Source organism: Struthio camelus, chromosome W (genome assembly GCF_040807025.1).
Source record: "Struthio camelus isolate bStrCam1 chromosome W, bStrCam1.hap1, whole genome shotgun sequence".
Lineage (NCBI taxonomy): Eukaryota > Metazoa > Chordata > Aves > Struthioniformes > Struthionidae > Struthio > Struthio camelus.
In genome coordinates, this window is record NC_090981.1 from 33,297,423 (window position 1) to 33,323,266 (window position 25,844).

Genomic DNA, 25,844 nt, shown 5'->3' on the forward strand with positions numbered 1-25,844 from the left:
GAAAAAAAAAAAAGAAAGAATGGAGGCTTAGAAATACAGTACAGGACAAGAAATTAACAAACTATCATGACTTAACAACACTAATCTAGTATTATTTAAAAGCATGCTTTCCAGAATCACGGGCTTATGTGAAATCTTAGTCTTACATTAGCAAAGGTTCTAGTTTTTAAAGACACAGATAAAATGTTTGAAAACAAACTCTGTATCTGGAAACTCTGTTGAAACAAACTAGTGTATCTGGAAGGTACGAAAGATTCAAAGACAAGAGGTTACTAGAGAATGATTCGTTAATGTTAAATATTTATAGCACAGAAATACTAAATTAAAATTCAGAGTCTAATAACATGTGCTAGGGTCAGAGGAAATGTGAGGAAACGAGGAATCCAGTCTAACAGTTTGAATTAGGTACAAATCAAAACACTAGCAATAGTTCAAATCCCCTTGGTTTTCTGTAAGATACTCAAACATTTAAAGTTTTTTAAGCAAGCACTTTGATGCCAAAATTACTCTTCATCTTATACATGATGCAGCATTCCCTTTTATGTCAAAGGTCTTTTCTACATTAACACCCTGGAAGGTGTTAATTTAGAAAAAAAGAGACAGATCTGAAGACTAGAAATCCCTGCTGAATGTTACAGCAAGTCTTTTGCTACGGGGACCAAACCTGACCGTTTGTTACGGTTTTCAAGTAATGCCGACGCCAGAACAAAATCGGCAAAAGTCTGTAACAGTGAAAGTCTATTATTTCTACTGGCATTTGCAAACATATATTTTAACCAATGAGAGTAACTGCATTCCCATAATTCCACCAGCTCCTTCTATTCTTGGAAAGGCTTCAGACTTGACCAGGAAACTTTGAACTTTCCCATCATATGATCTGGACAACCCTCAGTTTCATGTCTAGATAATTGCTACTATGGATTTTGAACCTACCTCAGCACAAATGGTATTTCCATGTTTTGATGAACATTTTTTCCAAGGCCAGCTTTTCCATTAAGACAGAGAAGGAAGACACCGCCCAACAGAAGTGCTGTCAAACATGCCCAAGGTTTAAACGAATTTTAAAAAAAGGTTACGTGGATCAGGATCTGAATGTTTGTTTCCTGATTCTATTCTTCTTTTATGATGTTCTACAGCTACATAGTGAACGAGGAACCTGGTATTTTCTGTAGAAACTTTGGAGTTATTACATATGGAATCAATCTACCAGCTCGCAAGAACTCTGAAAATGTGCAGATAACAGAACATTGCATTTCTTCAGATCAAAGTAATTCATCTTGAAGGTAGACTTCTGGAAGCTCATTTTGACATGTCTGTGGGGGAAAAAAAGCACATCAAGAACCAAGTTGAGCTCAAGTTTCAGTCTACTGAAGCTACACAAAACTAATGTAAGTGGTTAATATTTTTTAGGAAAGCAGCCCGCAAGCAGTGAAGAGAAATTCTAGAAGTATGAATTGCTGTCTGAAAAAGAAAACAGATGACCCAGGTCATCCATAGATAACCAAATAGCAGCATGTACTTGCTTAGCCAAGCAAGTTTATTTCAACTTTGTTTCCTCAATGCAATCTCTGCTACATCTTTCACATTTCAACTTCGCCTCTTGAATAGAATGTCTACTACAGCTTTCTCTAGTGACTAACTGCAGTATGTACTGCAAAGAATGAATGTGAACTGATTTACAGTACGAAGAATTTGGGGTATGACTGCTATAATCAGAGGTTTCACAGGTAGATAACTGCGTCACTTGTCAAATTGAGTCAAGTACACTAGGCATTAGATGCAGCAGTAAAACTACTGGAATTTTATGAGAAACATTCTGGTATCAGCTTTTCCCTACAAAAACTAAGCAAGCTAAATATCAATGTCAGTGTGGTCCAGGCAGGTAACACTTTCAGTCACATTATCACGTTTGATGTTTGTCCTGCATAGAACAAAGCAAACCATGGAAAGTTTTCTTCCAATTACAGAAAGACAACATATCACAGAAGACATATTTTCAAGGACATGCTTATACACATTTGTGTAATTTCCTGATTTGCCTGAAAGCAAAAGATTTTATCTTGTAAGGACATACTTTGCTTCTTTTATCTGTACCACAGATAAACCCCAAAGCCTTCTAATTAACTCTGCGGTCTAAATACCTGAGAAGAGACAGCACAAAGATAATTGCCTGCGGAATACTGAAAAAGGAAAATTGCTTTCCTGAAATAATAGAACAAGTGACAATTCGGAAAACAAGATATTCCATTTACTGACTCTCATAATCTCATGTACTGACTGTCCCAAAAGAGTAATGAATCTAATTTAGTTAACTGAAGGAATGTTGAAGTTAACGATCTATAGATGACAGGTCTCTGCTTAAGCTTACAAAGGCTTTCCAGTAACTTAAGCTTGGCTATTGCACTGATTTGAAAAATTCACCTTTTAAGTTTCCTAGTTACTTGAAATTCTTTAGAAGAAGATACTGAAATTCATTAAATTCATAATGAAATGCTTGATCCTGCAAATGCTTACTCGTGCAACTTACAGTCTGCAGAACTATTGGTTTTATTAGCTTTATGGCTCTAGCCTGCAGTCTCCGAGTATTTATGCAACACTTTCACTAAACTGACAGAACCATCCCACAGGATCTGCTCCTACACTCAACACCCAGGCTAAGCTGTCAATGACAGCAGGAACGTTGATGGGAATTTTACTTCCATTAAAAAAAAAAAAAAAAAGCCATCATTCCATAAGGATGTAGACATCTGCTGAATTTTAGAGTCACGAACAGTACATGCGGCTGTTGTTGCTTTCGCATCCAAGTCTAAGTATTGAAAGTAACCAAAAAGGCTACTCATCTTTTTACATTTTGTCTGTATGTTCAATCAAAGTCTACATTTACATTGCAAGATTGTAACATGTACTGATGCGGTCCGATTTATTTACCAGGCCACCTACCAGTTACATGGGGAAAAGCAGCCTTTACTGTCTAAACTGTCAAATCGTTAGTAATCCTAAGTAATTCCAACTTTTTAAGAGAGCTACAAAACTGGATGTGCTGTAACTGCTATTACTGACTAGAGCTGCACAGATAGTAGGAAATCTCTCCTGAACCTTTTGGGGACTACTAAGGATATTTCGGATCAAATGTTTATTGCTAAGATTTGCGTTAACCCAGCAACAGTCACAATAACTTTAGTGGAAAATTCATCTGCGGCTTGTTGCATAGACAGGTTAAATCACTGACACTGCTTGTTTCATAGCTAGAAGTCATTCATTTCAGGTCAAAGCAGACTCCCAGAGAGACCCAGCAACTAGTCACCAGATAAAACTGTGCACAATGAGTACTGGACTAACTAACAACCATATTAAAAAAACACAGGCATTTCACAAACAAGCAGAAAAGCTAAATTCACAAACAAATTATTCCTTGTTAATTATTTACCGAGGCCTACTGCTACTTTAATACCTCATCAGTGTCCTATGGGGTTATTAAATTGCAATTATTTACCTTGCTAAGCATTGGCAGTGTTTAAGTGAGCTAGACACTAAATAAAAATAAAGCCAGTCAAAGAGACACTTGTTCTTCTATTCAGAACCTTAGCAGTTTAGCTGTATTAACTGAGCCTTATATGCCTGTTGTTAACAACAGCAGCTTTTTTTGCAGTTCTGGGATTGGACCCTTTAAGAAAATAAAACAGTCCGTCATTTTGTGCCGAGAGGCCTCTGCAAAATGACTGAACCAGTCGATAGGCATTTTGCCCTGGTAAGGTAATTCAGCAGGCTCCATACACCGAGCAGGTTCGGGAAGTAGCATAGGCACCTGTACTCCTTACAAATGAGTTCATAATTGTAGAGGTTAACAGATATGTAAACAATTTTAATGAACTGATAAACAGTAACGATAACAACTATAATAATACTGATAAGAACGTACAATCACCACAAGGTATTAACTTACTTACAAGAGCATACCTGAAGCTTCAGTGTAAGAATAAACAGAAATGATTATGTCTCTATACATACACACACAGGCTTGAGTACAGAAGACAATCAACGAATACACGCGGAAGTGAGGGGGGAGGAAGAGTTAAGCAGGCTGCTCCCGGAGCAGGGAGCCCCGCTTCCAGGTGCGGGGACCTGTACCCTAAGCAGGCCCCCCTCAACAGAGGGCGCCACCGCCCAGCGTGCCGTGAAGCTCTCAAACCTATAACCAGGCCACATCCCAAATTGGGGGGAGGAGCGTGCCGCCTCGTGGCCAGAGGCCTGATTAAGCAGGCCACAGCAGAGAGGGGGCGCCGCCTCGCCCTTACAGGGATAACTCACGCCTCCGCGGTAAGTCGGGATCCTAACCTACCCGGCGATGGTGGCGGACGACCTCCGCTGGCTGTCCCGCAGCCTCCGGCAGAGCCGCCCTCAGCTGGGGAACGTGCCTTTGGCGTCGTCAGGCCTTGGAAAAGACCGCCAGGCTTTGGCTCTCCCGACGCCGGGCTTCGCGATTTTCGCTGGTCTTTTTCTACCCTGCGTCGCCGACGACGAAAAGCCCCGCGAGAGCTCGCGCGCATGGCGCTTGAGAGCTGGACCGCGTTGTGCCCGCAGGCAGCAAGACCCTGCCATTGGTCACACCTCGTCCCGATGCGCGTTCCTATTGGTGCCTTCCGGATCCGTCACCAGCGTGCGGGCCCGCCTGCCGACCCGCGCCTAGGCCCGCTCCCCTTCCGGAATGTTCCCCGTGACTGACAATCGCTCCCCACCAATGACTTGCCAACATGGGGATGGGACACCAGGGCCAGCATGATTGACAGGACATACAAACCACAAATAAAACCTTTCTAGCAGATCCAAAACATAACTTTCAATCTGTTAAGGGTTCTACTATGACACATTTTACTGCAGCTTTTAATTAACAAAGGAATATCTTAAGCTAGCCTGCACTTCTGTTGCAGAGCCACACCAGAGAAAGCTGGACTCGACCTCAAGGAGCCTCTTGTTCTTTAAATCAAAAGTAACATTATCACAGCTGGTGATGCTCCATTAGGTAAAACCAGACGGAGGGAAGAATTAGCTTTCTACAGGAACAAAATCACAGTATTCAACTCTTAACAGTTCTTAACGCCGCAAAATGTCTCATTTGGCGTCAAGCCCCTCACCAGATCAAGAGCACTCCTTGCTCCGTACCTGTTTGAATAATTACAATGGTAGTTGTTACAGGATTCCACAAAATCCTGTGACCTGCAGAGCAGAAGGAAAAACTTGCTAAGTAATCACAGAATCACAGAATGGTTGAGGTTGGAAGGGACCTCTGGAGATCATCCAGTCCAACCTCCCTGCTCAAGCAGGGTCACCTAGAGCACGCTGCCCAGGATCACGTCCAGACGGGTTTTGAATATCTCCAGCGAAGGAGACTCCACAGCCTCTCTGGGCAACCTGGTCCAGTGCTCTGTCACCCTCCCAGTGAAGAAGTTTTTTCTCAGGTTCAGACAGAACCTCCTGTGGTTCAGTTTCTGCCCATTGCCTCTTGTCCTGTTGCTGGGCACCACGGAGAAGAGGCTGGCCTCGTCCTCTTGACACTCCCCCTTCAGATACTTATACACACTGATGAGATCGCCTCTCAATCTTCTCTTCTCCAGGCTGAACAGGCCCAGCTCTTGCAGTCTTTCTTCATAGGAGAGGTGCTCCAGTCCCCTGATCATCTTTGTAGCCCTTGTAATCCTTGTGTAAAGGATAAAATAACAGCTGCAGTTTGAACTTTTCTTTAAAAATTTTCCACAGGAGAAATGCCATGAGAACCTAGACAATTTATAAAGACCTCATGCCTTGATTTCCCACCAACTGTATTGTAAACACTTTTGTATAACGTGTCAAACCCATCTTCCAATCTTGCATGAAACTCAGTAATAAATTGGTATTACTTGCCAGTTGTTCATTCTTCAGGAGCCTTCATGGCAACTTGCTCATGTACACAGTATTCTAAAACTTGAAGGGTTTTCTTCTGATTTACTAGCATTAAAATCGTCTCTGGACAGAAGAACTGCACTGGTGATTCCAAGACCATTGCTGTGCAAGATAATAAAGTCAGCCTTCTCTCTCACAACAATCTCCCTTCTCTACGATCTGGTAAAATGTAAAGTAGAAAGATTAGGATAAAGAGACAGATCATAACGAAGTGAAAGTAATTAAAACAAGAAGAACAACAAAAGCTATTGCAAATGCACACGAAGAGTTCTTTCCTTTGGAGGAAGATGTGGTTTTATCTGACTAAGATGGCTCATGCCTTGAAAACATTTGCTTTGAATACATCATGTGGTGACAGTAATTCCAGTAAATTAATTCTTCTCTGATGGAAAATGGAAGAGTCTTCTTAACATAGGTGTAGCCAGAGCTTCAATTACTAGGTTTTTTCAGTACTCGTAAAGCACTCATATGGAAAATACACAGCGCTGGATCTTTAAATATTTTTATCTAAATGTTTAAAATTAAGTATATCCTTTTTATTGCCTCTTGTAGTTGCCTGAAAATACAATAAAGCCATAATGCTAATGGCATGGCCTACGACTAAAACAAGACATGCTCAAGTACTTTGCTGGACTTCAGGTCCAGCAAAGGAAACTTCAGCTCATAAAATGGTGAGCCCTTCTTCCCTTCCTCATACACATACGCATACGCAGCATTTAATTCAACACATACACAGCATTTAATTCATTACGGTGCAAAAACCAAACCCCACTCGCTTTACTTTCCTCTCAAACCCCTGTTAGTGCTTTGCTGTCAGCCGTCCTAAAAATCTGTACCGTGTATGCAGCACGTCCTGAAGATCAGCAGGCCGGTAGCATAGAAAACGCTCCAAATATTTGAGATTATTACATGTGCTGGGAATAAGAGAAAGACTTCCATTTTTATGCTTATTTCCTATTTTCCCTGGAGAATAAGACTGAGGAAATAAAGGACCTCAGAATTGTATGCAATTTTTTTATGGCAGCTCTTTAGTTTATATATTTATGTATATATCTATATATAACATATATGTGTTTACATGGCTGTGTTTTTGACTGCAGCTATGTTTCTGACAGCTTGTCTAGCATGCAGCTACTAAAGTGGTCTGTATCATCTGGCAGTAAGTTTATGTCATCCCATTTCTCAGTCCCTTCCTGGCTTCCTGGCAATATTTAATTCCAAGGGGTTGCTAGATTCTGAATGTGGCCAAGCTGCTCACATATCGAGGACACAGCTGAGGGTTACCCTATTCCCTGGTACACCAACATAGTGAATCTCTTCAGAAAACTAGTGAAAAGATAGAGAAAAAAACAATGACTTTGTTAATATGCTTGTTTAAAACTGGAGCCTAATGAACATACCACATAACTAAACAGTTGCAATTGTTTTTTTGATTACTCAAGACCTGAGAAGGAAATATTGACAGTACTAACCAAACACATCACAATGTTCAAAAAATGACTGGCAGTTGTACTGGAAGTACTGAAAAAGAAGTGACATTCTACAACTATAAACCTCTCCTCTCCCCCCTTAACCCTCATGCCAGCCCACCTTCGTTATTTCTATGGCAGGGCTCGCTAAAAAGATGTGGCTGTAGGGTCACAGCGTTTCTGGAAGGGGAAAAGAAAAAGCCCATTTTTTTTACAAGCAATCACTCTGCAGTATCTGATAAGCTTCTGTGGCCTTAGATGGTATGACTCCTATTTTCACTTTTGTTTTCACTCCAAGAGTCAGCTGCAAGAGCGGGTATGGTTTGGAGTACAGCTCATGAATATTTATTTTCACACTAAATCCACACACACTCAGTCAGTGCTTGTTCCTGCCCTGGATGGTATGAAGCAAAGAGCCCTACACAATGATCAACCAAGCCAACAGCCCTGAAATAGAACAAAAATTATAATATGCCACTGAGATTACAGTAAAGCTTGTCACGACAATAACCTTGTATAACTAACTGGTTTATGCTTGAAAAATCAAACTAGCTTTCAGTAATGTGTGGTTTCATTACTGAATGCTGCCATTTGTTTTCAATGCCTTTTCCAAGCATTATATGGAAAACAAAGCCCAGGTAACCCAAACTGCTTGACTTTGTAAACTATTTTGGCATGTCATACACAAGTGTTTTTTCCCGTGTCCATTTACAAATACTATCGTTTACAAGAGCATTTATTTCTTGAAATCTGTAGTCCACTGTGATTGACATGTAAAAGGAAAAAACTCTTTCCAGTTGCAACTCTTAACTCCTACTGAGTACCCACATACTTCAAAACTCCAAGCTGCAAAGCAAGGAAAACATGAACCCCACTGTGTGTATTAATGTATTTACTGAATGACAGCCATTTGCTTGGCTTTGTGCAAAGAAAAAGGCGATATGAATACCCCAGGGATCCTGCAATTAAAAGGCCTGCTCCTGAATGCTACTGAATGTCAGGAAAAAAAGGAAAAAAAATTAGCAGTAGCACTATTTCTCCACAGGCTATATTTGGTCAATATCGTTCAACACTTAGCTTTGTTGCCTGAAGCTTTTGGACTACAAAGGGCAGAATCACTGTAGTCGAGGAACTGCATGGCTGATACGGTGGGTGAGATAAATTGTGGTTTTATGTAATAAGAGAACACAAATGGTGTCCAGAGTCATCAACTTTAATCAGTTAGTCCCACTACTACGCAGTTAGTCCTACTGCTAGTCAGCAGTAATGGCCATACGCGTGTGTGTTTGAGATGTGTTTGGATATAACTGATAGTTGAGATAGAGGCAAGGACCAGTGCATGTATATATTGGGTGGACAGGGATATAGGGAACATGACTCAGAATGCAGCAACATCTCCCATTACTACTTAGAAGGGCAACGTTTAATTTGTTGCATCCTGTAATACAAACAACATGGAACTCCTCTTCGCACAGGTAGGATTTGCTCTTTCCACTCTGACACAGAAATGGTGCTGATATTTTTTTCTAATACGTGACGCTGTAATTCACTGACAGTTAGGACGTGCAGCTTTCAAACAGAACAGAAGTCGTCAAGACTGTAACTGTCTTCAGCGGGAGTTTTGCCTCAGTATGAGGTCCACTATTAAACTCCTTTGCTCCACAAAAACAGAGTTCTCTGAATTTGAAATTAATTTTCTGCTCTTAATTTATCCCACCAGATTATGCAAAGGTGAAAAGGGGGGTGGGTTCTGCTCCCAATTAAAACCAAAGGATCCAGTGCTACAAGAAGCAACTCCTGTATGGGCAATTCTAACAGAGGTTAAAAGATCCTGAAGGTACTTTGCGCCTGCCAGAAAATCTTCCTCCACCCCTCCCCCTCTTCATTATTGCAGTAGCAAGCTCAGACATAATTTGTCTTAAATCGTACTAAGATTGATAGGTGTTACAGTCAAGGTTTATTAAAATAACAGACCTGAAAATACAACGCTCCTAAGTGGTACTCACAAGAGAGGTCTTACTCGGAACGATAGAAAGGTCCCTATTGTTTTCATATTCATACAATACAATGTCCCTCATGCATCATGATGCACTGTTCACTGCATACTGAGTGAGCACTGCAGACCAGTGCTTTGAGCCTCCTGGGAAAAACAAGATGGCTTCCCCTTTCTCAGGGTCACTGCAGATGTCTTCTCAGGCCACTCCTTCTTCCAGTTCAGGTCACAAGAAGGTATTTACATTGTTTAGCATCAAACGTGTCATTTAGCTTGCAAGTTTCTTAAAATCCCCTATGCAGCTGAGAGAGCAATTCAGCGTGAAAACCCTTCTCTCTCCACCAACAATACAGGCAGCTCAGAGATAGTAAATAGCAAAGCAATGGTGCAAGGGAACTTTCCATCCTCCACTCCTTAATCTCTACTATCCACTGCGAGACAATCTCTAGGGGTCGAGCTAGTCACACATGAAAGCTCAGCTCCTAAAGGAACAACCAAAAGGATCCCTGTTTTCTTTAAACTGGCTTCCCTGAGATAGTGATGCTTTATGTTAGCTATCTTAACCGTATTTTGGTTCTCTCAGGTCTCCAGTATTCTCTAACATACAGCAATATACTACTCCAATTTCTCAGCTGCCATCAGTGAAACAGTATTTTAATCTCTAAGCCAAACTCATAGTTAATTTGTTTTAGAAGAAACTGCAATTTCCTTGTTAAAGAAATCTCAAATAAGAGGTAGAAGCACGTTTATTCTAAGGCTTTACAAAAATGCCCATGATGCACCTTTCAAAGCATTTGAAAGGTAGTCTTTGGTAGAAGTCTTTGGTAGAAGTTGTTCTGTCTTTCTCAGATCACTAAAGACACAAACGTAAGGGAAGTTGCTCAGTAAGAAACAGGAAATCTCTTTTATGGATAATAAGCAACACACATGATCACAAAGCCTGGCAAACTCAGCAATAATTTAGTATCAGGCCATATTATATATGTAACCTACCTTGATACTGTCAAAGACGGTATCAATTCTTTTGTGAAATCAAGAACAGGCATGCACACAAACAAACATAATTTTGAGCCTGCAGCCACACATTTTTTTCAACTGGCTTAAAGCTCTAAGCAGCAGCACATAAAAAGTCAAAATGAAGTACTATTAACAAGTTTCCCCAAAAGTTGAAAAACAATCAGTAAATAGAAACATTCTAATTAACTAAATACCACCGCTTAGCAAGAGTAAAGTATAGTATCAGCTGCAATTCTTTAAAGGAAGAGGGGAAATCTGCGTTCAGAAATATCACCATTTTTCACTCAAGCACCTTTACTTAAGATTCTCTAATAGCCACTTCCTTAATACAGCTACATTTCTTTCCAACCATCTTATGTTTTTTTCTATATTTTCCAGTGCAATCTGAGGTGCCCTCAGCTGTGATACCTCCTCCTTTACAGACTGAAAGAATAACTTGACCTATTAAAGAAAAAACAAAAACAAAACAAAATTCAGCTTATAAAGCGGAGCTTATAAACAAGCACAACAAGCCATTTTAAAGGCATGAGTAAAGCTATTACCACTGCAACCGGCTAAAGTGTGACAGGATCCAGCTGGGCTAACATACTGAGACCTGAACAGCGAAGCCTCAAAGCCCAAACTACGAGCTCTGATGGCTTGGATTAAATGGATGACTTTTCTAACCATGAATGAAATGAATTCATGTCCTATGTGGACTACGCATGGGGCAGAGGCATATGCCTTATTTAAAACTGTAAATAAAGACCTCTCTCCCAAGGAGCTCATAATCCTAAATCCTTAATATACAAGAGGATACCGTCTCTGCTCAAAAAGAATTTAAAATCTAAACAGGCAAGAAAGTGGGAGAAGAGATTTAACATCCAAGTAGAGCAGGTGATATGACTGGCAAATGTCAGGTCCATTTCCCAATGCTTTTTTCAGTGCAAAGAACAAATTTCATTGTGCTTGAAAATTCTAAGTGCAAATTAAAAATGAAAGAGAAATTAATGAGAGTGAACGCTGAAGGAAGAGATAAAGTGAACACGGTGATAGGCCCAGACACAGACTGATACTAAGAGAAAGAAAAGAAATGATGAGGGAGACTAAGCATACAGCTAATTTGATAGGACAGTCAAATTCTAGGCTAAGCTACAGAAATTTCTCCAAATTTCAGAGGGCCCTACTTATTCCATTGGCTTGAGTCTTTGGGTGGTTTGCTAAGAGACGCCCTTCCATTTTCCTCTCGCTACACTTTCCTGACCCAAATGCTCATTTACTTTCAGATTCAGACAAACCTCTTCCAGTTCTTGTTTTGAAGAAAATTGTGATGTTGTTCCAACTATAATGATTCTAATAGAGAAGGATCCCAGGGGAAATCTGATGGAAAAAAAGAGAAATTACAGGTTATATAAGTTTATCTACATGTAAAACACTGAAAGCACTACATGTTCACACGCGCTCAACCTGGTTCATCCTTCTCCAGACTGCCATACAGGTTCTGTCTCTAGGTCACACATGCCTTGGAATATGAAAGGATAGAGTGCAGCAGTGCTTTGCACCTGAAAGCCAGATACACCCATTATCATCTGACTTTCATGGAAAACTTATTTAGAATTGTTTGCATTCTTATTGCTGGAGTTTTTAGAAGGTTAGGAAAACTACTGTCTCACTATAAGTTTATGTGACTCTAAGATCACACGCGGCCAACAGAGACTGTCGTCATTTCTGTTCCCCAGCCTTACACCCCTGCTTACTTCTTTGTGTTATTGCTAGTGAACGTGTGGCTGCACTGCAAAAATGGAAAGTTTTTTTTTTTTCTCTGTTAGTTTTCAACCTCATTATTGCCAGCATTGACACAAGATGCAGGAACATACAACTTGAGGGTGGGGAAGACAACAGTAGCCCAGTGGATCCTGAACCATCTGTTTCAGGAGTTAGTGAAAAAGTGATGTATCTTCAGCATCATGCATAAACAGAACAGGAAGGACTGTCCCTGATTTCCTGCTTCCCAAGATGCTTCCCCAAACTGTTATTGCTGCACATACCCGTGGAAGTTATTTCTCTACAACTCAGGGTTAAAGTTTCATCTCCTAATTATTTAAAGTTTTAAAACTTCACCTCTGTGCAACTGTCAGTGATGCTGAACTTGAAACAGTACTGGGGAAAAAAAAAGTAACCGACTTCTGTTAAGAAATTTTTACATGAGAAATATTTGCCAGTGCTACTTTAACAACGCCATAGTCAGCACTTGTTTCACTGTGACATAAACCTTTGAGCCATCATTAGGTGGGGACGGCGAAGTATTACCTTCCCTTTTCAGAATGGAAATCTGAGGCACAAAGGAGCAAGCTGCTTCTCCAGGCTAAGGCCTGTCATTCTTGACTCTCAGACCCTTGTCCTGATTATGTTGTTTCCAAGGTAAACACAAGTGGGGTTCTGCCCCCTCCACAGAAATACTAACTTCTCTAGTAGCCTGCTCCAATTTTTCTTTACAAAGTCCCATGCAAGTCGTTGTCCAGCTGGATTTGTGCTGACTGAATAGATAACGGAAGGCAGGTCTTGAATCTTGATTATATCTCCTTCCATTCCAAGTTCAAGCAACCTATAGCATCAAAACACATTATAAAAGCAAGAAAAGGTCAGACTGTAGAATTACATTTGGGAATACATTTAGAAACTTCAAATATCAGGCCTCCATTGTGCTCCCAGCTAAGGTACAAACATGAAGTACTTACTGATTAGTTACACGTATAGAACACATTTATATCTAACTTCTGTCTTTTTCAGCTACATACTAAGCACAGTCAGATATTTCAAGGCCTCAGTGCAGTGGTATACTGATTTTCCTTAATCTACCATCAATTCTGAATCATTTCTCTGTAGCAGAATAAGCTAACGGAGACTGATTGAAGAAACTTATTCACTCCCTCCTTGTATTTCTTAAACTTTCCAATTATCATGCTGAAAGTCTGGGAGTGAAAATATAGATAAATGCAACATATATTTATGAAAGTGAAGAACTCAACTAAGGAATAACATCTGTTATTATCCTTTAAAGAGATTCCACATGTTAGAATTTTTCCTTTCATGCTCAGCAGTCAGGCTGTATTCACCCCTAAAGTGTCTCAGACAGTAACAAAGATCATGTATCCACTGGAAATAAGTTAGTGAGATTCACAAGACCCAAGCTGCAGTGCATGGAGCACCAGTACAAGCTGGAAGTAAATAATAATTCATATGGAATGGTTCCTACCTTGTTAATTTACTAACATCTTTACTGCTTGCCAGAGCGGAGTAGATCTTTCTCTGTTCAGCAGCAGATATGGACACTTTATATCTATCCAAAAGAAAATTCCAGCCAGCAGCTGTTTTTGCTCCAACGGAGTACACAGTTCCAAGGACATCAGAGGGAATGTTACTAAGCAGGAAAGAAAGAAAGTTTCATTTGGAGTTGTAATTTAGTATTTTTCATGGCTGAAAAACAGTGGAAAAAATGTTAAGTATAAGGGGGTAAATCTTCCCACAGTAATTATCTCACTGTAACGTACAGAAGTTCCCCTCATTTTTAAATTAAATATGATTGATGCTCTAGTTTTAAAGTAGTCTTGCTATTAATCTAGCATGACAAAAAGGTACTTTATAGATGCATTTCTGCCCTGAAATTTTACAATGGATGATCCTGAACCTGCAGAAATTATGTTTCTGCCCAATCTGGCACACTATTGAACTCAGTCATAATTCTCCAATACATGTAACACAAATCAAGCAGTACTAAAATGTCAACAGATGTGGGAAGCACTGCATAATACATCTCTTGATGCATATGAACCTTGCCATGTCCTGGAACAAGGTAAGAGATGTAACTAATTTGCTTTTCCTTTTGATAGATGACAGAAGTTGGTAAGGTACAGATCAGTGATGAAAGAAGATCAACAAACATCTGTCACATATGTTCAGAAATAATGGGGAAAAGAAACAAACTGCACAGAAGCAGCAAGTCCTGATCTTGCAGTGGGCCACAGATATTCCTCTTCTATGGAGTTCACTTGAAATCATCAAAAGTATGTGGATGCAACAGTCTCCTATCCCAGTGCAGCATTGTATTCTCATTCTGGGCAAGTTTTTCAGGGCACACTGCTCCTTCTATGTTTATGAAAAACTTTTCACACAACGAACCACACCAGAATCAGTTTCAGAGGTCAGGTTAAGTCTTGCTGGAACTGGAAGAAGTATAACTATCATCCACCATTTAAGAGGATGGCAGTTCCGTTTAGTAGGAACCATTGAGTAGCTTCACAGGAAAGTAGGGATCAACAAACTGTTTCATGCCATTGCTTGGAATGGTGATAAAACTCACTGCCTCCTGTTATATTTTTCCTATAGTCCGGATAATAGACCTTGTGTATTCTTTGTAGATAAGTAGTATTTCAACAAAGGATTTTCGATTGACTCAGTAAGACTCCATCTCTTAACTAGGACAATATGCAAGATGAAGAATAAGATGAGCACTTAGGTAACCGAAAGAATGAAACAGGTGGGAACAACCAGATCATGTTTATATTGTGTTGCTATAATGTAACACCTCTTCATGGGTTTTCAGCAATGGAGAAAAAGACCCAGAAATTCTAGATCTAAAAAAAAGAGCTTGTATCTGGCACCCTAGCTAAGAAACTGTGGTGTGTTAGCTCATGCAGCACAGATTCCAAAACGTTTATGTGGGCACCTCAAATGACAAGGAAAACCTCAAGGGACAGGGAACTACACTGAATAAACCGACATTTTAACACACACACTAGAATACATGGCTTTTGGATGCTGCTTCATTTCAGGTAATGAAAATACTTTCATAGATTTTACGGGAAATTGCTTTTCTTCCGAAGTCCATGTTGTAAAAATCAAATCTCAGGGTAGAGTAAAAGCAACTTGAGCAAAAAGGAACCGTAAGAAATAAATAACTTATTTACCTTATCTTTGCACCACTTTCCATCCACTTGCTGAAAAGCTCATTTGCCTTCTGGATACAGGGAAGATATTGCAGGTCACATGCGAGCTCCAGAAGATCAGAACGAAGCATTCTTTGGGAAACAGAGCCCTCATCGCTCCAGGTCTGCTTGTCAATCACTGGTTTAAAATACTGCAAAATGTACCACTGCAGAGAGAACATGGTAGTGTTCATTTATAAGTAATGACTTTTGCTGTATTAAGACTATTTAGGATTTCTAGTAGAAGTAGTAACCCAACTCAAAGAACAGCATTTCTACATTTTGTATGTACATTGTTGGACTTATTACGGACAACACATTCTCTGAAGTGCAGAGAATGTGCTCTCTGTCACTACAAAGTATCAGTAAAAACAAATGCAGATTACATTAATGAGTAAATAAACAATCAAGTAAATGCATGTATAAAATGTTACATGGTTCAGGACTCAAATATGAACCTTCAGACTTTCTGTGACATCAGAAATATTTCTTCTCTCCATCATGCGATAGATCACTTCCAGACAGCCCAGGCCTTTCAGAAGTACTATGTTACTTGTCTCATGCTGGAGATACCGCGTTAGATCCAAGGCTCTGTCTAGCGATAGTCTGCCTGCGCTAAGAGAGAGTTTAAATAGAGTTAGTGTCTTTCTAATCACACATGGTAAGAGGGTGGGGGATGGCCTGAAGTCGTTAACGTTTATTATCTAAAGAGAAAAATATCCTGGGTGGTGTACACATGGGAGTGGAACCTCCCTGTGTACTCATCATCCTGCCCTCTACACAGATCTCATGTGGAAGAAACAAAGAAACGGACGGCTGCATCAGCAACCTGTAGATCTGGGTCTTGAATTTAAGAGAGAGATTTAGCATTCATAGTAGTTCTCAAAAACCAGAGGATGAAAAATATTGGCCAGAGAAAAGGTAACTATCCTCAAGAAAGCCTGCTTCTAGGGCCTAAGATTCTTCAGACTTTGGACACTCTGACATCATGGTCAGGATCTAGGGGGCTACAAACTTCTTGCTTTTGTTTTAAGGAAGAACCAGTAGTACCTGACCAGCTGAAAAGCATTGTGGATCAGATTTGCTCTGTCTTTGTAGCTGAAGAGGGTGTGATTCTCATTCAATAGCTTAATAATGTTGTCCCATCCGTTTCCCTCATAGTGTACTATGTAATAACCATTCATGTCCACATTGAATTTCACCCAGCTGATACCTTCCTCCAATTCTATGGTATCTAGCAGCAGGAAGAACATTTTTAAAACAATTAAACAAACATACTTAGTGGTATTTCCTAACATGCATCAGGGCATTTATACGTCAAAAAAAGTGATCTGAAATGTACAGGAAGATTGCAAGGCACTGCTTTTGAAGTCCTTTTAATTAGTAGCAATTAAACTAGTCTCTTAAAAAGACATTGATGCACACATATGCACAGAGCTGAGCTTTTTAATCTCACAGCCTTTTTTTTTAAAGTAGCCAAACAATAAAGCAAATAGCTTTATGTTGATTAAGAAAGGGTAGTAGCAGGAAATATTTTACTCACCTGGTTCATTAGCATCTTTAGCGATTCACAGAACAAATTTTGGCACAAAGAAGGGGACTTTTTTACCTTGTGCAGGCGAAGCTAATACAGTATCTCAGACTTAAGAAACACTAACTAATGTGTCTTTGGTGATGATGCAAATATGTCATTATAGCACAGGAACCACTCAGAAGCTAAACTTCCCCTTGAAATGTAGTTGTTAGGACCAGTCTTCTGAAAATGTTGCTGCACCCAAATCTTTTGTGTTGTCACACCAGGAAGTAGGGATTTGTGTTTTGGCATAGACAATAGAACATGTCCCCAGCATGGATAAACTACGGCGCAAGATGCCCTTGTTAGAACCTGGAGTTTTGACCTCCCAGTCCTGTTCACAGACTTGCAGAGCCATAGTATTAAGGATTTTGCTTACCAGCAAGGCCTCATCCTTAGGGAAAAATTTCTACACCGATAAGGACTACATGAAAAAAGTTTGACCAAGTTCTCCTAATACGGAATATAAGAATGCTCACCAATTATAGTATCATGTCTGCACTTGTGTACATGGGCATTTTTAAAGCTTTAACCCAGTTTTGAGCAGTTTAGAATTGTTTGTCTAGTGAGAAACAACTTTTGAAATGAGAAAAAAAATCTAGACTTGCATCTGTTCTAGAATGGTATCCAAGAAAGAATCGTATGGAATTTCCAAAGCAATTCACCATAATTTCCAGTTGACAATAGGGAAGGCAAAAGATTTTAAGTCTTCTATCTGTGGCAGTGCTCTATAATTCCTTGTAATGCTGGTTGTGCTGTGGCATTTCTGGCGGCTGTAGTCTAAATGAAAACTAAAAAGACTGCGTTACATGCAGTAGAACTGAGCACGGTTTTTAAACAAAGTTAATTTGCCTAACAGTGAAAAACATGCAATTTTCGTGTGACTAAATTTAGTTTAAATTTAGCCTTAAGGATTTTAAAATGAAACAAACCCAAATGAATGATCTCATTTGACCATGTCTGTTCCCATAAGAATACAAAACTTTTTTAGGTTACTCAGAACTCGTGTTACTTTCCTGGCTCAGCCACCGAATGGAAAAATCAGCTACTTTTCCCAGATTCAGTAAGCAGGAGCAATAAGAAGAGGGCAGCACATGGTAGCAGGTAACAGGATAAATTAATCTGCAACCTGAATGATTCTTCATTAAATGTCTTCCAATATTTTTGGAATGGCTTGTGATGTATGTCAAAGGAATATACCACAGGAACCTAAGAAGTAGAAAGGAACAAAATGAGAAATGTCCATAGTTTTTTAAACATTTGCAATACTTTTCACAAATGCCCTGATAAAGTCCCTGCATTTACCCAGCTTGCATCGAGGACCACTGAGGATCATCTGGGAAAATGCCCTTCAGAAAGCGTTCTTGTCTTATTTTGATTCTCTTCCCATTTTGTTCAACAATAATCAATGGAAGTCCTTTCTGCACAGTCCAGGTATCCATTATCTTGGCAACATCAAAGTGTTCACTGAAGTAATAGTCATACTGAGAACAATGCAAAACAAAACAAACTTTTTTTTTTTGCTCAGTGTTTCCTGTCTCTTTTCAGATAATGTTATCAGACAGCGTCAGCAATCAAAAAGAACACACTCATCTGCTGTAAAATTTTAGTCATTTCCACAGAATCTAAGAAAAACCCTGAAATACTTAAGTAAATATAGTGAGAGTAACACATAAAAACTGATTATCCTCTGTTACACTAGTAAGTCAGGAAAAAAAAAAACCATTAATCTGAACCCATTGCAGTAAGAAGTGAATTGGCGTCATCTTCTGCTCCACAGTTATGCGTCTCTCCTAATTAAAACAAAAGACAAAGGTGAACTACAGATTTTCTGAAAAGGCTGAGGGCCCTTCATCAGCAAAGCTCACATGTAACATTTTCAAGATAAAGTAGCACTGTCCCGCTCTGCCATACCTAACAAGATCTCTTTGAATTCATGGCATGACACACTCGCTTCAGCTTTCCCCCCTGGACTTCCACTTGAGTAGCTCTACAGGTTAAATATGTGACTTTTCTTTGCTCATGCACAAAGGCAGCAATTAAATGAAATTATTTTCTTTTGCTTATAACAGTGTGTTACCATTAGCAATATAATTAAGGCAGTTTGAGGTTTCAGGAATGTACACACACACAAGTGTGTTTTTGTTCTAATTTGAGTTTTTTTCAAATGGCTGTTATGTTCCAGACTGGGACAGTACTGTGTAACCTGCGTTAAAACCTACAGTTAACCCCAACTGCCAATGTCTTTTTGTGGCTACAGTCTTATGAAGCAATGATATTTCACAGAAGAGTTCAGTGAAGTCTTAAATTAACTAGTAGACCTCATTGAGTTTTTGAAGTTTCATCCGTATTCTTATGTTCTTGGAGCTTCTTTTTTCACCTTGAACAAGTACATGCAGTTTGGTTTTTTATTCAAAGTTTTCCCAACTGATATGGCAACTGGAGATAGAGATCCCATTTTCTTACAGACACAGATTCTAGAGCAGTTTTGTAATTTTATTCCACCCTGCAGTTATCATTTCAATGAAATATACAGTATGAAGGATCTGCTCAATTTATATCAATGATCATGGTTATATTAAAAAGAATTGCAACAACCTATTCTTTTTGAGAGAAATTGAATAAAATTAAAGCAATGCATGTACTCACTACATTTTGAGTAGCCTGACTTTTTCTGTAACAGTATTTACCAGAAGTAAAATCCTCTTCAGAACAAGTCTGTAAAATACAGGATCAACGAGTCATATTGAAAATATCTTCTACTATTTTCTTTACTATTTTTACTATTTTCACATTTTTAGTGCTAACCATTCTTGAGTATAAGAAACACTGCAACCTGCATGAACCCCTTAAAGTAAGTATTACTGAAAAGATGAACTATTGCCCTTCCTTATATGCCCACAGCTTATTTTCAAATCCTTCTGCTGAAACTGTCCCTGAAAAATATGAAATATTCCTTTTTCTGATCATTATCTATTATGAATAGTCATCTTCAAAAGTGTACTCTTCTACACTCAGTAGCATTCAGGCCTGTCATCATCAAATTACCATTTAACGTTGGTCCCACTCTTCTCAATCTTGCCTTCACAACTGCCTCTGCTTTTCCAATTTCTCTACTTTCTCATGAGCAATTTAAGCTTTGAGTGTTCTGACTTCTCTTTTGCAATTCCTTAGGCAGACTTTAGTTGCAGACCGAATCCAACATACTTTTTATGAATCAGGCTTCTTAATATGAGTAAGACTAACAGTACTAATAAACCAAACTTCCCAGAATTGGTTAGAACACAATTTAATCTTTGGCATAATCCTTACAGGTTTTACAGATTTTGAGGACCACAATAAGGTTTTTTTCTTCTTTTAGTTTGTTATTTTAAATATAGCCCTTGTGGAAAATAAAGCCTTGCCATACTTTGCTGTTTGCATTATATTTGCTCAGCTTTTTTTTTTTATTTGATTCTACCTAGCCATTGTCTTGATAATTATAATTAGATACATTATCAGCTACAGATATAAGCATATCTATGAAAAATCAAGTTTTAAAAATCTGAATTTACTTTAATGACATGGATGTTATTGTCTGCTATCAGAATCAAACAGTGAATAGCTCCTTCCCTTTGAATTTTGGATATACCAAATGTGACACATCGTTATTAGGTTACTTTGTCTACGAATCGAATATATTGATGGATTTCCGCTTACTGATTAGGCTATGGAAAAAAATAGGTGAAGGTGCTCACCTTTTCATGAAAACAAATAGGTTTACATTATTACATATGTAGTCCAGCAAATCTGGGCTACTTCAGTTAAGCCAGTGGAGATGTACTCAAGATGCCTCAGATACATCAGATGAGTTAAAATGAGTGTCACTGTATTAGCCTTGATTAATCCAATATGGCCCAGTGTCTTTCCGTTATCCATGGAGGACCTATATGACCTTCATTCTATCAAACTAGCTTATTATCTTAGGGTTGTTATTTGTAGCTTTTGACTTAAGACCTAGACTATACAAGCTTCCTTGTTTACACTCCATGCTTTGTGTGATGGTTTTTGTAATAAAATGATATAATAAATTCAAAACATGAACAGTACTGCAACAACCACTTGCATCAATTGCTATTTTCTCCAAAATGGGAACCATCCACTGTCTGATACACCGCAATGGTTCCCATTGAATTAGAACTTGTATTGAGATTATTACTGCCCTACTAGTCTACAGGACTGAGCTGAATCTATTTAACTCATTTTTTTGCGTTTAATGTTTCAATTCATATTGTCAGATACAAAGCAGAAAGGATCTACTTGTCGTCTCAGCTCCACACTTGCAGCCAAATCCTGCAAGGTGCTAACTTCAGTAGGAATTTGTCACAGTAAATGTGACGTTCACTTCTGGAACGCTCTCCTGTCCAATGTCCAAGCCAATCTGCTGCTCAAACTTTTAATATTTTATGTCTTTCAGAGACATGGAGTAAAATATTCAAAGTAATAGTTTACAATGACTACGTTCTGATCAGCTTTTTGTGACACAAATTGCAACAAAGATGAGAGGTGAAATCTGCTTTCAAGAACAGAATTTGTGTACCACCTATATTCTCAACACAAAACTTACACAGTATTTAAACTGCACAGGCTTTGGGCGTGCTGTCTGCTTAGAAAATGAGCTGATTCCCAAACTCATGTTTACTACTGTGAATTATATCAATTAAAATAGCAGAAGGGAACTTACATTAGCCAAGCTGTCCCAGAGGTCCTTGTTCTTTGCATTTTTGTAGCTGTGTTTCTTTAAGTAACGAATTATTCCATTCCGAAACACCTCCTCAGTCAGAAAGTTCCTTAGCATATGCAGAACACAAGCCCCCTACACACACAGATTGACCACAGCGAGATCAAGATGTAAATTCCCGTGTCTCTGAAACAGCTAGAGCTACACTGGAGGACAATGCAAAGCTACTAAAACAAACAGAGAATTTTAATAACCATTCAAATGTTGAATAAACGGGAACCGAGATCAAGGCATTATCTCATGCTCATCGTTTTTTTTCACGGAGCAAAAGCACTTATGAGGAAGCTCTGAAATTGAAGTTCTGTGTGATGAAGCTTTGTGGTTGCGAGAAGGACATCCAAGAGATACCAGACTGACTCCTGCATGGACGAACTGGTTTTAGCAATAGCTTTGCCTAATTCAAGGACTATGTGAGAATGGAAGCAGGCTAAGGAAGTAGTACAAAATTGATTAGGCAACATGAAAGTTGTAGCTATAAACCCACCTCACTGAATATAAGCAAGCATGACCATTTTTCTGTATGCAGCAGCAGATCTAAATTCAAAAGCATTTTTTACAGTCATTTTTTTCTTCATATTTACAGATATATGTCATCAGGCCAGTAAAAAATAATGTTCTTCATTAAGGTGCTGCAGAAAGACTTCAGCTATGTAGCCATATAAATTCAATAAGGTACAGCACCATTTTACAACTAGCTAATTTTTTTAGTTTCCTTAATATACAGATTAAAACTATTCAGAATAATTTGTTGGTGCGTATCATAACATTATGGGTAACAAGACAAATAAATACAGACCAAAAATCTGAAACAAGAAGATAATATTTTAGAACATCTGAAGCCAAGACTTGAAGTCTCTTCCTCCTAACAGAAGTATCTTTTCTATTTCTATTATACAGAATAAAATTAAACAATGAAAGCACTTTAATTACTTTGACTATTGTATAAGAGCATTTAATTACAATGTTTCAGAGTAAGTATGGAAATTCCACATCCACTAGCATCTTTTTTTTCCTTCAGTGACCCTGAATGGTGCTTGCTCACAGTGTGACAGTGTAAATTGTGAATGTTTAACATCTCCTGTTGGAAATTCATCATGATGTAATCTATTTTAATCTCAACCTTTTAAATAATATTTCCATGTCAAATTTCCCTTTCACTTTGTCTGTATCTAAGCCAGGGTCATTGTTGTCATTTCTAGCAGTCAAAAAAAGGCTATTAACTGAAAAAACACCCTTATATATGAAACAAACTCACCTTGTCATAAGAAACAGTATCAAACATTTCCTTAATCTGTGCTGGGTTTTCTGCTCTTGAAGATATTGGACGTGACGAGTTCATAGCATCTCTTCCCATTGCTGCAAAGCAGGTATCTAACAAATGGTCATTCTGGGAAAATTTTCAAGAGCAATATTTGCAGATTTAGTTCAAGAAAAGCATCTTTAACTACAAAATTCAACAGATTTTAATCTGTCATACTGACCACTTGCAACTCAGGATATGTAGCATCAACAGATATGAATTCCATGTATCTTGCAAACCCCTCATTGAGCCAGAGGTCATTCCACCATTCCATGGTGACTAGATTACCAAACCACTAAAACAGATCAACATACATATTCAGCAGCAGCTAAAGAATATACAAAGGATTTAAAGCAGGCTTTATTGGGTATAACAAGAGTGTGTGTGTGTGTGTGTGTGTGTGTGTGTGTGCACATGCAACGCACGCGTTTGTGTGCAGAACAATGATTTTCTGCTAAGAGAATAAAAAAAAATACTTCATACAACTAATATCCAAAAGATAAAATCCACTCAAGACGGAAAAACTCTTTTCCGTCAAATAAGGCAGGAAAAGCCTTGAACAAATGTGTTCAGAGCTCCTTCCTATGTAGTATATTATCATATCAATCTTAGCACTGGCTTCTCCCCCCGGCCCCAGGATAGTATCTGGAGTACAGTACAGTATTCAGAAAGTCACTAGAGGAAGACCACCTGAAATTTTCAAAAATAGAAATGGATGATACAGGGAATACCTGTGCTGGAAGACATAAAAAACTCTCAAATCGATTTGTCTTCACAAACCTCAGATCCAAAAGGACCAAAAGAACAATTTTAGCTGAGTCTACTCTAGTGAGCCTAACCTTGTGCCCAAATGGAAAAGCATTAGGCTGTTAGACTGCATCTAGAACAGGGCTGGCAAACCTGCACCATTTAACTCACCAACCTAAACCGTGCTTTTAGGGTCAGGGGGACTATCATCAGGAGTAGACTCAGAGGGTTTTGCCAGAAGTTTAGGGATACGCTTTGGGACTATTTTCAAGAAGTAGCTAGTAAGATAAGTATCTATTTTTAGGCTCATTTATACCTCTGTCTGCAATAGTTTATTTATCTGTATTAGCTATCACAGTATAGCTTATAATTATAGATCGTTATTAGCGATGATAGCTAATAGATATACTTCCAAGTAGACCAACTAGAAACTTAAAATAACACTAATTTACAAATCAATAGAAAACTCTTTTCTAGTGTCAGTGCAATTTTTGTTAAGTTGTCACTAGCCATCAAACTTCCTGAATTGTGGTATTAAGTTTCTCATTTATAGTTTGCTTCACTTGATCAGTAACTAACTCATAAGTGACAAGTACTTCATGGACAAGTTCTTCACGGATGTACATGCTTTGTGTTTTCTACTGTGATGGAAGAAGGAGCTTGAGCTGTGATCCCTAGGAGTATGCTGAGCTAATACAGGAAAAGGCTAGATTCATCTCATCACTGTTCATTATCATCCAGGAAGGAAAGATGATCTATAGTTACATAACTGCTATGACTCAATGGATGCAGAGATAAATCTTCAAAACAAAATCAGTGTTTTTGTTACCAATAATACATATAATGCCAGGTCCTGATGAATACGTATGACAAATTATCAAAACCGGACAACCTGATGAGCCAGTTCATGTCCTATCACCATGGTCACCCAAAGTTTGTCAGAAGCCGAAGATGCTTCTGGATCATACAGCAGAGAAGTCTCCCTGTAGGTAGTCAGGCCCCAGTTTTCCATAGCTCCTGACTGAAAGTCAGGGACAGCAACAAGATCTGAGGGAAAAAAAAAATAGTTACCTACTTTGATATGTAGAACTCCAGCATCATTGCTGAGTTCTAGTAAACAACTGAATAAAAACATTCCCGCCAACGTTCTGGCTCAGTGCCTCTTGAATTCAGTGTGAGTCTAATAACAGGAATGGAGCTGATTCAGGCCCACTATGGCTAGGAACTGCCATACATTCAAAACAATGAATACGTAAATAATTCTATCTTAAAAACATGCTTAGTCAACCTAGCAACTTTCGATAACCTCAAGGAACCAGCAGTCACAGAAGGAGGAGTTAACTCGTCACAGTAAACCTTCCGTCAAAAATGATGAAAGGCAAAATATCTTCCTGTGTTGTGCAGTATCTGTATATTACAAACATGCAGGAGTTTTGCCAAAAGAAGCAGCTGCTTCTCAGAGAAACTACCAGATGCAAAAGCAGATTATCTCCAACCTCTAACTACTTTTGTTTGTTAAATTCCTACTGGATTCATCAACCTGTCATAGGCCTTGAATGACAGTTTTTTTAAGAATCCCTGTGATAACTTATTGCTTAAGGATGTCATTTGCTCTCTGTCCCACTTCTAACACAGACCACACATTCACAAGACCCTCTGAAATAGAAAAAAAATCTTAAAAAAAATAGTAGGAGTAAGAGAATATTAATTATATATTTTATTTTATCACTTCCCTCATCTTTCTTCTCTGTTTTGTCTTTTTAGACTGAAAGTTTGCTGTGACTCAAAAATTGCATCTTCATACTTTTAATAATGACTTTATTCTAGATACTGCATAAATAACAAGTAGCAACACATAACCTCCTGCATTTCATATCAGGCATAGTTATCGAACTATTTTCAACTCTTTACCTTGTTTCGGAAGTGGGTAAGAGATACCAAAATACTGCTCATAGAATTCTAGTATCTTTACAGCAACTTCCAGTGCGTAGTGGGCTTGAGTCAGCTTCTCTGGATTGGTATATACAGATACCTGTTAGATAAACAGAGTTTCAATAGCAGCTC

General features: G+C 38.7%; 1 protein-coding gene across 3 annotated transcripts in view; it reads right to left on the bottom strand.

Moving 5' to 3' along the window:
- Window positions 1–1,225: 1,225 nt before the first annotated feature.
- Window positions 1,226–25,844, bottom strand: part of LOC104150424 (endoplasmic reticulum aminopeptidase 2) — a 34,496-nt gene continuing 9,877 nt past the window's right edge. For 2 of the 3 annotated variants that reach the window (XM_068926072.1, XM_068926071.1), the window contains exons 7-21: window positions 25,692–25,812; window positions 24,673–24,827; window positions 23,215–23,328; window positions 22,989–23,120; window positions 21,677–21,808; window positions 19,603–19,671; window positions 18,259–18,437; window positions 18,083–18,162; window positions 16,431–16,614; window positions 15,839–15,995; window positions 15,363–15,547; window positions 13,652–13,816; window positions 12,860–13,000; window positions 11,694–11,775; window positions 9,327–10,857 (exon numbers count right to left, since the gene is read on the bottom strand). In XM_068926072.1, coding sequence (XP_068782173.1) covers window positions 10,711–10,857; window positions 11,694–11,775; window positions 12,860–13,000; window positions 13,652–13,816; window positions 15,363–15,547; window positions 15,839–15,995; window positions 16,431–16,614; window positions 18,083–18,162; window positions 18,259–18,437; window positions 19,603–19,671; window positions 21,677–21,808; window positions 22,989–23,120; window positions 23,215–23,328; window positions 24,673–24,827; window positions 25,692–25,812 — 2,043 coding nt within the window. In that variant the 3' untranslated portion in view covers window positions 9,327–10,710. Of the gene's footprint in view, window positions 1,314–9,326; window positions 10,858–11,693; window positions 11,776–12,859; window positions 13,001–13,651; window positions 13,817–15,362; window positions 15,548–15,838; window positions 15,996–16,430; window positions 16,615–18,082; window positions 18,163–18,258; window positions 18,438–19,602; window positions 19,672–21,676; window positions 21,809–22,988; window positions 23,121–23,214; window positions 23,329–24,672; window positions 24,828–25,691; window positions 25,813–25,844 lie in introns of those variants that run through there. The other variant, XM_068926073.1, reaches the window with a different exon arrangement.